Here is an 11,993-nt window from a genome sequence, read left to right as displayed (position 1 = left end):
TTGGGTTTTCTTCTCCCTTTCACAGCCAAACTCCTAGGAAGCTTTGTCTAATATACCCTGGCCTCCATTTCCTTACCTCCAACTCATTTCTCACATTCCTCCAACTGGGCTTCCAACTCTACCAGTGAATAGAAGTGCTCACTTCAGGGTCACCCAACAGTGATCTCAACCTCTCCAATCAATGGCATTTCTCAGTCTTCATTCAGTTTGACCTCAACAGCTTTTTATATTTTGGTCTACCCTCCTCTCCTCCATGCCTCCCCCGGCTTCCATGGTGCTGCTCTCTCCTGGTTCTCCTTCTACCTGTCAGGTCAGTCTGACTGTCTCTCTGCCTAGATGATCCCCTCTTCTCTCTCTATATTTTCTCACTTGGTGATGTCTCCAGCACCCATAGGTTCAGTGATCTCTATGCCAATGACTCCCAGATCTGTGTATTCAGTCCTCTTCTCTATTGAGCTCTAGGTTCACACTTTCTACTAGACATCTGCATTATGATTAGACTGGAAGCTACTTGAGGGCAGGGAATATGTTTTTGCCTTTCTTTGCATCCCTAGTGCTTAGCACAGGGCCTGGCATATAGCCTAAGAAGTGCTTAGTGACTGACTATTTCCCATAGGAATTTCAAATTCACAATGGCCAAATTGGAACTCATCATATTCCCTGCCCTCAAGCCCTTTCATCTGCCCAATGTTCCCATTTCTGTCCAGATCACCATCATCCTTCTCACCCAGGCTCATGACCTCCTATTCATTCTTGGCTCCCCATTCTCCCTTTCGCCCCACATTTCTAAATGGCTGCCTTGTCTTCTCAACTCTCCCTCCACATTTCTCCAGCTACCCCCTTCTCTTCACTCACATAGCCACAACCCTCAGCCCCTGCCATCTTCACAACCTGGCTCCAACCCACCTCTCCAGCCTTATCCCTTTAAGTCTTCTTCACGCACTTGTCAGTTCAGCTAATTTGGCCTTGATGGTTCCTTGTACATAAGGCTTCATCTGTCTCCTCAAGTCAGCTTCTTGGAATACCTGGCTTCCTTGAATCCCTGCCTTGTCTCAAGTGCTCCCATCTAAATCATCAGATAAGTAATTGTCTGCATACAAGTGACATCCCTGAGTTGAATGTAAATTCCATGAGGGTAAGGACTGTTTGGGGATTAATAAATGTTCAGTGGATGGAAGTGAATGGGACTGAAACCAGGCAGGAATAGGCTCATCAGGGATTGACAGAATTCAGGCCCTCCTCTTCTATCAGGATCTGTCAGGCCAGAGCAGGACCCAAACTATCCCATTGGACTGGGCTCCCCATGAGACCTAGATAGCCCCCAACCATCAGCTTTAAACAGCCTGAAGGAATGAGGCCCAGAAAAGAGTGGTGGCCCCACTGGGAGCAATAGGGGATCTGGGGCCCAGAGATCATGCTGGAACTCAAGGGGTCCAGATCCCAGGCACTAGGATCTGGGAGGAATGACAGGGTGGGCAGTGAGAGGGCCTGAAGTTTGGGAGGGAGAGGTTGAGGGCAGTTAGAGCACCTGGGGCTATATTAGGAGGGCCCTCCTGGGTCAGAGGTGGATTAGCCTGGGGCAGTGGGGTTTGGGGGGCAGTTTGAGAGCCAAAGGTATATCAAGAAGGCTCTACAGGGTCAGTGGATGTGGGGATTGAGTAGAGGGTGTGTGATGGGGGCAGTTAGGGAGCTGTATGCAGAGGGCTCAGCGATTTTAAGGGCCTCAGGAATTTGTAGGGGAACCAGAGGAACAGGTAAGACAGGCAGCATTCCTCCTCCTCCTCCTCCTCCCCTTCTGCCTGCACCTCCTCTTATTCCACCTTGTCTTCTTCCTCCTCCCAGGGCAGGCTGGCCCCAAATTGGAGAGATCCCGTTTCCAGTAAGTCTCCAGACCTGCCCAGCTGGGGAATGTCCCCGCCTAGGTCCTGCTGGGAAAGAAGGGGGCGGGCCAGCAGATCAGCTGCAGCCAATCAAGGGAAAGCCTCAGGAACAGGAAGAGCCACCTGCTGCTTGCCCTGCCTCCTCCCCCAGCTCACCTGAGGCTGGTGAAGACAGGTAATCTTCCATCTAGATTTTCTTCTGGGTTTTGGCTTCCTTCCGGTCTCCCTGCCACCTCACCTTCTCCGCTGCTGTCCTTGGACCCTATGGACCCACACCTCTGCCTGCAGGTCAGTCCTCAGACTGTGCCTCCTTGAGATCCCAAACCTGGTGGGTGGAAGGCAAACAGGAGCCCAGCGTACACTGCCCCACCCCCACCTCTACCCTGAACTCCAGGACAAGTCACTGACCCTCCTTGGGCCTGTCAAATAAAGATGACGAAAGCTGACCTGCCCTGGTCATCTGGCAGCAAAAGAAGATGAGGAGTGATGTGTGGAGGGGCTGTGGACACAAAAGGACAAAGTCAGGCAGCTAAAGGTACTCCCCACCCCACCCCTCTCCCACCCCCAGGACTTATGGGCTCTGTCCGGGGAGCTACAGCCATGCCTCCTCCAAAAAACCCCGAGACAAATGCTGACTCCTCTCTGATGGGAGCCCAGGAGCTTACCACTGGTCCTTTCTGCTCTGGGACAGCTGTCCGTGTGGAGAAAGTTTCTCCTGACATTCAATTTCATCTGGCCTCTTTGCAACGTCTCCCCCCTTCCTGATTCTGCCCCCATTCCCCCTCCACTTGAGAGTCTTTCAGACACTTAAAGACAGCTCTCACGTATCCCCTGAACCATCTCCAGGCAAAACCCCCCCCCCCCCCCGGTTCTTTCAACCTAGCCTCCTGCAATGGGCGCCAAGCCCTTCCCCATTGTGGCTGTCAGTCAATCATCTCCTTTCCTCTGACACGGTCACTCCAGTAGTAGGTGAAGGGAATATTATGGAGTTTATTTAGCTGTTACAAAGGCTTTTGATGAAATATCTTGTGCTATTCTTGTGGAGGAGATGGAGAAATATGGAGTAGATGATAATGCAATCAGATGGATATGGAACTAATTGGATGGCCAGGCTCAAAGAGTAGGTAATTGTTAATGGTTCCATGTTACCATGGCAGGAGGTCTCCAGTGGACTACCTTCATCAGAAGAATTGGGGAAGAAAAGATAATGAGCTCTGCTTTTGGACTTGTTGAGCTTGATACATCCATGGGACATTCAGTTCAAGATGTTTAAAATGGTGTTAATGACAAGGAGCTGAAGCTCAGGAGAGCCTGGAGATGGATGTATAGATCTGGGAGTCACTGGCCTAGAGATGATAATTGACCCCATGATAATCAAGTAAAAATGTAGAGAAAGAATTGCGGGCCCAGGACAGAGCTTTGGGGTCATCCACAGTGAAGAAGTGTCATGTAAGTGAAGATCCAGCTAAGGAGACTTGGGTCAGTCTGGTCAGAAGCAAGCCAGGAGAGGGCAGTATGCCAAGAATCCAGAGAGGAGAGAGGCAAAAGTGTCAATGTGGCAAAGGCTGCAGAAAGTGTAAGAAGGGTGAAGATTAAGAAAAGGCCATTCAATTTACCAATTAAGAAAGATCACTGGTATCTTTGGGGAGAGAGGTTTGGATTGAATGTTGAAGCTGGAAGCCAGGTTGGAAAGGGTTGAGAAATGAGTGACAGGAGACAAAGCAACAACAAACTTAGACAGCTTTTTCTAGAACTTGGTGAAAGGAAGAAGAGAGGTAGGGGATGTAGGGTCAAATAAAATCTGGGGTTTGCTTTTTTTTCCAGATCAGGGGAGAGATGAATGTGTTGGTAGCAAAGAGATAGCCAGGAGACAGGGAGAGACTGAAGGTTGGAGAGAGGAGGACATGATGGGGAGGGGGGCAGTCTGTTGAAGAAGATGAGATGGAGCAGGAACTCATGTGCTTTTAGAGTGGTCTATCTTGACAAGGAGAAGGGCTACTTTTTTTAAAAATTTTCCCTCTGCTACGCATTGAGAAGGTAAGGAATATGATACCTATTATACATATGAAGTTACACATAACATTTCCACGTGTCATGTGGCAAAAAAAAAGCAATAAAAATAAAAATTTTAAATACTGGGATAGCTCGGTGACACAGTGAATAGAGCACTGGCCCTGAAGTCAGGAGGACCTGAGTTCAAATCTGGCCTCAGACCAAACACTTGACACTTATGAGCTGTGTGACCCTGCGCAAGTCACTTAACCTCAATTGCCTAAAGAAAAAAAGAAAAAGAAAAAAAATTTTAAATGCTTTAATCTGAATTTAGAGTTCATCAGTTCTCTCTCTGGAGGATGATAGCATTTTTCATCATAAGTCCTTTAGCATTGTATTGATCAGAGTAGCTAAGTCTTTAAAGCAGATTACAATATTGCTGTTACTGTGTAACAATGTTCTCTTGGTTCTGCTCACTTTACTCTTTATCAGCTCATATAGATCTTCCCAGATTTTTCTGAATCCACTTATTTCATCATTTCTTACAGCACAATAGTATTCCATCACAATCATATACCACAACTTGTTCAGCCATTCCCCAGTTGATGGACATCCCCTCAGTTTCCAATTCTTTGCCACCACAGAAAGAGCTCCCATAAATATTTTTGTACATATGGGTCCTTTTCCTTCTCCTTTGATATCTTTGAGATACAGACTTAGTATCAGTATTGATAGGTCAAAGGGTATGCATAGTTTTATAGCTGAGTAGGGCTACTTCTTTAGAGACTGGAGTGAAGGAAGAGATAGTGAGCAGAATATGTCAGAGAGGCATTAGATGAGGAGGGGCAAGAAGAGGTAGCTGAAGGTGAATGGCCTCCATTTTCTCAGTAAAGCTATGAGGTAAGGTTCTTAGCTGAGAAGTGGAAGACTGGAAGAGAGAAGAGAAAGTTGGAAACAGCCAGTGTGGAGAGAGGACTAGGGAAAGAACCCAGCAAGAATCAAAGGATTGCCTTGCTGCGGTAAGGACCCAGCTAACATTAGCCAACAGGATTATAGTGGACCCAGTCAGTATAGGTGGGTGACTTCCTGATCTCTCATAGGAACTGATAGGACAAGGGATGTGAGGACAGTATGGAGGTGAACTAGTCAGCTCCAAGATCAAGATTGGAAGAGAGGAAAGAGAAGCAACAGCCAGAGAGAAGCCCTAGTGACTAAGGGAGGCGGGGTGGGGGGTCATGGTGAGCAGAATCGGTGTCAGAGGAGTGAGGCACAGGGAGAGATGGAATGATAGGAGGTTAGGATCATAGAGAGGATTTCCAGATTTTGTGAACACATGTGGGTGACAGTAAGATCAAGGCTGCGATCATTACCCAGTGTGGCTAGGGTAGAGGCGTGGAGGAGGAAGTCATGGTAGTTGAAGAGACTGGGGAATTGGGAGGTCAGGGCATTTGAGGGAACATCAGTGTGTATATTGAAGTCTCCTAGTATAGCAGTAGAGGACAGGGTGCTGAGGAAGACTGTGAGTCAGGAACCGATTTCCTCGTGAAAGAGGGGAGAATGATTTTGGAGCTGGTGGATAATGACTTCTAGGGTATAGATTGGGTGACAAATTTGGCTAGCATGAACCTCAGACAAGGAGGGGTGGCTGAGCCACGGTGGCAGAAGGAGGGTCTGGAAGTGGCAATGGGGAGCAAAGACAATTCTGACTTTCCCACCTGAGGTGGGAGCATGAGAAAGGTACAGCCAGTGCTGGAGAGGATGGCCAGGGATGCCATGTCCAGGCAGGGGGCAAGATCTCAGTGAATGCCAGGAATGGGAAGGATTGCTGGAGGAGCAGTTCTTAAATCTGCTCTGGAGGCCCCTGGAAATCTCCAGCCCTTTTCAGGGGGTCTATGAGGTCAAAATCATTTTCATAATAATAGCAAGATGTTAATTTTGAATATAACCAAAATATCAATAGGTATAATCCACACAAATAAAAGCTCTCAGTAAGGGAACGGGAGGAGATATCAAATTTTTAAGAGTGTAAAGAGACCCAAAAGTTTGCAAACCCCTGGGTTGGAGAAAGAAGCCAGCCATGAAGGTGTGTGTTCATGCATCAGGACTTTTGGAGGGCCCTTTGCCAGGGAGGGGCCTTTTACTGATTTGGGCACCTGGCTTCACCTGCTGTCTTCCCTGATTGATCAGGAGCTCTTGTGCATTTTGTTTTCAGATCCTGGGTGGGCATTAGGGGCCCAGACCTGAGTGTGACACCTAGCAAGTGCCTGCAATTAGCCAGCATCATGACCACTAGAGATGGGCCCCTTCCCCTTTGGGAAAGGGAGTACCAGGAAGGGGGTGGGGTTCCAGCTCTCTGGGTGCTGCAGCCTCATGAAGCTGGTGGTGACAAGAGGCAGCTGAGGTCATGGGAGTGGCCTGAGGCTCAATGGGCCTTTATTCCAGGCCCTGCTGGGGACAGTGCTGAGAGCCCAGCTTTGGAGCTGTCCAGATAGGAGCCCCACCAGCTTAACATGAAGGAGCCAGAACACTGGAATCTTGGAAGGTGAGGGAGAGGGGCTATTGGGAGGATGGAAGGGGAGTGAAGGCAGAGATATTGCTGGGGAAGAGGATCCCTTAAAGGGCCTCAGGGAGGGGGATGGTACTGGAGAGGAGAGAACAGGGATCTTCCCAGGGCACCTTTAAGGAGATGTAAAGACAGATCTCATCTGTGTCTCTGTCTTCCTAGGTGACAATGGACTTGCTGTGGACTGTGCAGAGGGGCTTGACCCACAGGGCCTAGGCCAGCTGTGGGGGGGAGGGCAACCATGAAGCTGAGGCTTTGAACCCCCTCCATCCCCCCGTGACTCTCCTTAAGTCTCCCTGAGCTCTCCGGGCCCCCTACCTTCCCTGGTCCTCTCTAGCTCCAGCTTGGCCCTCAAGCGCAGCTGCAGCAGATGGCCCAGCTAGAAGCACCCCCTGGCCTGCAGCAGCATGGGGTGCCCATGTCTGTGAGCGGTGCAGGAGCCCTAGATGCGCTGGAGGAACATGTGGAACTATGGTGGTCTCAGGAGCCCCGGCGTGCAGCCCTCTGCTTCTCCGTGGCTGTGGGGCTAGTGGCTGGCTGTGGAGCTGGTGGGGTAGCCCTGCTCTACTCTACCAACAGCCGCTCAGGTGAGTGGCGCCTGGTGATGGGCACCGTCCTCTGCCTGTTGGCCCTGCTGGTGCTGGTGAAGCAGCTGCTGGGCTCAGCTGTGCAGGACATGAACTGTATCCGGCAACCCCAGCACGTGGCCCTGTTGCGCAGTGGGGGAGGAGCAGACAGTCTCGTGGTCCTGGTCAGTGGCCTGGTGCTGCTGGTCAGTGGCCTAGTGCTGGTCAGCCTGGCTGCTTCCCACACTTCTGGCCCCGGCCCCAGCCCCAGCCCAGCCAGGCCCCTGGCCACTATGCTAACTGCGGGCATCATCCTGGGTGTCATGGGGGCCCTCCTGCTGTTGGGACTGCTGCTCTACCAAGTCGGCATGGGAGGCCGCTGCCTTCTGCCCACCACAGCTACAGGCTCAGGTCGAGGCCGGGGACGAGCAGGCAGCAGCATCTTCAGTATCTCTGGACGGCTGCCAACCACGCCCAGCATCGCCAGCCTCCTCGGATTGGGCCACAGCAGCAGTTGAAACCCCATTTGACTTTCACTGGTGACCTCTAGGTCCAGCTACCAGCCTCTGCCCTCTGGCCTCCCACCTCACAGGCAACCCACCCCACCAACTGCCACTCCCTTGTCACTGCCTTCAGCCTCTACCTCCACCTTCTTCCATCCTCTGACTTCCAATACTGACCTCCAGGACCCTTCTCTATTCTCCCACCTTCCATCATCACTAACAGGTCTGGCTTACATGTGGTGATGGTCAACGTAGCTTGGCCATATGTGTTATCTGTAATCAGAAATCCCATATCTGTCCTGCTGTTCCTTTCCCACACATGAAAACTCCATCCTTCTTGGGGATCACCAGACCTTCCACCTTCCAACAGCCTCCTAAAAGCAGCCAAGCAGAAAATCCTCCATCCCAAGTCAGAGATTCTGTCTGAACCCCTTTAAATGAGATAATATTTGTAAAGCATGTAGCACAGTACCTGGCATATAGTAAGTCCTTAATAAATGCTTATTAACCCTCCCACCCAGTCAGAGACCCCCTCATGACCCCCATCCCACCTCAGGGACCCCCTTTAACCTCCCCATCCCAGCTCAGAGATTCCCCTCTGACCTTTAATCCAGACCAAGGACCCCCTGAGCCTCCCCATCCCAGCTCAGAGATTCCCGTCTGACCCTTAATCCAGACCAAGGACCCCCTGAGCCTCCCCATCCCAGCTCAGAGATTCCCCTCTGACCTTTAATCCAGACCAAGGACCCCCTGAGCCTCACCATCCCAGCTCAGAGATTCCCCTCGGACTCTCTCCCCAGCTTAGAAGAGACCCTCCCACTCCGACCTTGTTAACCCCTCTCATCTCAGGTCAGGCTCCCAAATAAAGGTGCTGGACAACACCATGCAGTGAAGTCCACATTTATGAAGCACTCCTGTGCACTGAGTTCTTAGATCAGACCCAGTTCTGACCCTAGGGAGACCCAACAGCCACAGCTCAGAGTGAGCTGGGTTGTTTCAGGCAGCCCACCAAGAGGGGCAAACCCAGAGCTGGGAAAACTTACAGGGACTTGTCCCTCTAGATTATTTCACTTGGGATCTCATCAGCTCCTGGTCTCAGTTATCATCTCTATGTAGATGTCTCTCATATCTATTCGTGTAACCCTAACTTGTCTCCTGACCTCCAGTCTCACATCTCCAGCTGTCTTTTAGATGTCTCATACTGGGTGTCTTGTAGACCTGTCCAAAAGTGAACTCATCATCTTTCCCCGAGAACCCTCCCCTTTTCCTAACTTTCCTCATACTGTCCACAGCACCACCAGCTTCCCAGTCACCCAGGCTCAAAATCTAGGCGTCATCCTCGACTCCTCCCTCTCTTCCCCCGTATCCAATCTGTTGCCTTGTCCTGTAACTTCTGTCTTCACAACATCTGTCTCCTGTACCTCTTTCCTCTGTCACCGTTCTGCTACAAGCCCTTGTCACCTCACCCCTAGACTATTGTAATAGCTGCTGGTTGGTCTCCCTGCCTCAAGTCTCTACCCATGCCAATCCTTCCTCCACTCAGCTGTCAAAAGGATCTTCCTGAAGCACAGGTCTGATAGTCCATCACTGCCCTCAACTGTGCTGGCTCCCTATTACCTTCAAGATCAAGTATGAAATCCCCTCTTTGACTTTCAAAGCCCTTCATGACCAATCTTCTTATGTCTTATATTCCTCCACATACCCTTTATTCCAGGTATACTGGCCTCCTTGATATGGCTTAACTGCAACACTCTGTCTCTCTACTCGCGTGGTTTTCGCTCACTGTCTCCTATGTCCAGAATGCTGTCCCCCTTCATCTCTGCTTCCTGGCTTCCTCAAAGTCCCAGACAAAATCCTACCTTCTACAAGAAGAGTTTCCCAATCTCCCTTAATGCTAGAACCTTTCCTCTGTGGATGACCACCAGTTTATCCTGTCTACATCTCCTTTGGTACACAGTTGTTTGCATTTTGTCTCTTCCTTTAGACTGTGAGCTCCTTGAGGGCAGGGACTTCTTTGTTGTTGTCTTATATCCCTGGTACTTAGCATATAACAGGTATTTAATAAATGCTCGTTTAACTGACTGATGTAAAAGTTAAGTAACCAGAACCAGAAAACAACATATACAATGACTACAACAATGAATATGAAAAGAACAACCACTACAAAAAATGGGAAAGTTACTGGTTGGTCCTGGATAAGAGATTAGAGAACCCACCACCCAACCATCTATGCGGAGGCAGAGGGTTATGGGTATGGAACACTGTGTATCCCAGTTAATATGGTGGTCAGTTTTACTGAACTATTTTTAAAAAGATATTCTTTGTTACATGGGATTGTTATCTGAGGAGAGGAGGAGGAAGGGCTATATTTGTAAAGGAAGTTGGAAAAGAGATCAATGAAATTAAATAACTAACTTGAAGGAAATAGGATAATAAATGTAGTCAGGTGGGGTGTTGGCTAAGTTGCTGTTCAAGGTGGTGATTACCTGGATAAACACACTAACCACCACCTCTCCTTGCTAGGGCTTATTTCATTGTTAAGTCTCTCCAGAGGTCACCACAGTCTGGGGATTGGGGATCTCCAGCATCATTAATTGCAGTAATTAACTCTCTAGTTGGCTCTGCCCCCTTCTCAGCCTGAGCTAAGTAAAATCTGTCCCTTGTGGGTTAGCTTCCCCATCTCAATCTCCAACTATGTATTTATTGGCTGAGATCAAAATTCTTGTAAATGGCTGAACATTTTAATAGCAGTCTTGATGTGGTTTGGGGTTTCTGGGAACCTTGAAATGTCAGGGTACAGGGTGGTGTCCGCCTGGAATTAATTCACGCACTCAAACCTTCCAATCAAGAGACAAGGTTTATTATAGCACCTATAGGAGCTAGTGAGATTCTTAGGGAATCTGCAATTTAATGGGGATGCGGCTGGTGTTTCTATACAAAAGGGACCGTGAAAGGATCTGGATAGGATTGAAGAGTGGTAAGTAGTCTGGGGTAGGCCAGGTGCAACAGTGAAAGGACAATCAGGCAGGCTAATTAGGGATTAAGGAGTAGTCAGTATATGCCAGTATTCTGGGGTTTGGCCAAGAGCCTGACGGGTGAAAGGAATGTCAAATAAACTAATTAGGTGATCTAGGTGGGTCGGGGTGGGCCAATTGCTTGATCTGGGCCACTGAATTGTGTGGGAAAATCCAGGGACTGGGTTGCTTTCAAAGACACGGTCTTTTCCTTCTAAAGGTCCGGGTCCCATCACTCCATCAATATACCCCATTAGGAATATAAAGGAGCAGTTAAAGAAACAGTTCCACTTTCAGGTCACTGTGGCTATGGGGGGTGGGCCCCTCCTTCCATCAATTGGAGGGGAAATAAATGTTGGTGTTTTTCCAGGACAACATTCAGGGAAACAGGTGATAGGGGCTGGACTGGTATAGTTGCCCCAGCTCTGCTCTCCTCCCCTCTCCTGTCCCCAGCCTCTGCTTACCCAAAGATATCTCTCCCTGCCTCCCTGCAGGATCCCCCACTGCAAGAATAGGGGGTCAGTTCTGCCCTGGCTGCCCCATTGCTGCTTCCCCATGGATTCTCCTCATCTGGGCCACCGGGCTTCGTGGTGGAAGCTTTCAAAGGTAAAATGACCTCAGAAACTTGGGGAGTTCTAGGTAATGGCTATCTCCATGGCAATGCTCCTGAGGAAGGGAGGACAGCTTGAGAAGGTCTGGGGGACTGGATCCTTGATGCGCAATCAGCTGGAGGAGGAGACGGCTGAACAGAAACAAGGTGCAGTCTTGGGGTGCAATCTTAAGAGAGGCAGAGCTTTCAGGACTAAGCAGGTAACTGGCCCTCTGCCCCAGCCAGACCACGTTGGGAGAACCGTGTTCAGTTCTGGGCAGCTTTCATTAGGAAAAGCACCGAGGCAGCCTCAGCATCCCGGGGAGAGTAACCAGAATGGTGACGGACTTTCGGTCCCTCAGTCCAAGAACTGATCCAAAGAACTGAGGCTGTGCGGCCTGAGTATTGATACTCAGGAGACTCACGTTGTCTTCCGGTACCTGCAGGACTTTGCTGAGGAGGGATCAGCGTCCCAGGGGGCAAACCTTGTACAATTAGGAGAAGTTGTGGGAGGGCAGTTAAGCTTGATGTCAGGAAAGATGTACTAACAACTGGAGTTATCCAAAAGTGGGAGGACATCCTTCTAATTGAGGGCAGTATAATAATTAATTAATAACAATAACTTGCATTTGTGTAGCAATTTAAGATTCACAACGTACTTTACAAATATGATTTCATTTTATCCTCACAAAAATTCTTGAGGAGTAAGGTGCTATTATTATCCCCACTTTATAGACGAGGAAACTGAGGCTGAGAAAGAGCTGTAGTGACTTGCACAAGGTCACACACCTACTAAGTGTCTCAGGCTGGATTTGAACTCTGGTCTTCCTGACTCCAAGGCAGCCAGGAGGTGCTTTATCTGCTATACCACTTAGCTATGTGACAA

At 49.4% G+C, this 11,993-nt stretch overlaps 1 protein-coding gene across 5 annotated transcripts; it reads left to right on the top strand.

Moving 5' to 3' along the window:
* Positions 1-1,988: 1,988 nt before the first annotated feature.
* On the top strand, positions 1,989-9,529 carry TMEM125 (transmembrane protein 125). 5 transcript variants are annotated; one of them, XM_027837920.1, is made up of 4 exons: positions 1,989-2,168; positions 2,275-2,415; positions 6,315-6,414; positions 6,598-9,529. In XM_027837920.1, the coding sequence occupies exon 4, from the start codon at positions 6,806-6,808 to the stop codon at positions 7,517-7,519; it is 714 nt and encodes a 237-aa protein (XP_027693721.1). In that variant the 5' UTR covers positions 1,989-2,168; positions 2,275-2,415; positions 6,315-6,414; positions 6,598-6,805; the 3' UTR covers positions 7,520-9,529. The 5 variants fall into 5 exon arrangements, 4 of the variants coding, with proteins under 4 accessions (XP_027693721.1, XP_027693723.1, XP_027693720.1 ...); XM_027837922.1 differs by lacking the exon at positions 2,275-2,415; XM_027837919.1 differs by having other exon boundaries at positions 1,989-2,415.
* The last annotated feature ends 2,464 nt before the right edge of the window (positions 9,530-11,993 follow it).

Source organism: Vombatus ursinus, unplaced genomic scaffold (assembly GCF_900497805.2).
Source record: "Vombatus ursinus unplaced genomic scaffold, bare-nosed wombat genome assembly UNPS02014825.1, whole genome shotgun sequence".
Lineage (NCBI taxonomy): Eukaryota > Metazoa > Chordata > Mammalia > Diprotodontia > Vombatidae > Vombatus > Vombatus ursinus.
Note: the sequence above shows the minus strand (reverse complement) of the source record. Positions and strands in the feature narration are given on the sequence as shown.

Excerpts from the sequence above, each read along its gene's own strand:
- TMEM125 (XM_027837922.1), top strand. The coding sequence starts at position 6,806 with ATGGCCCAGCTAGAAGCACCCCCTGGCCTGCAGCAGCATGGGGTGCCC.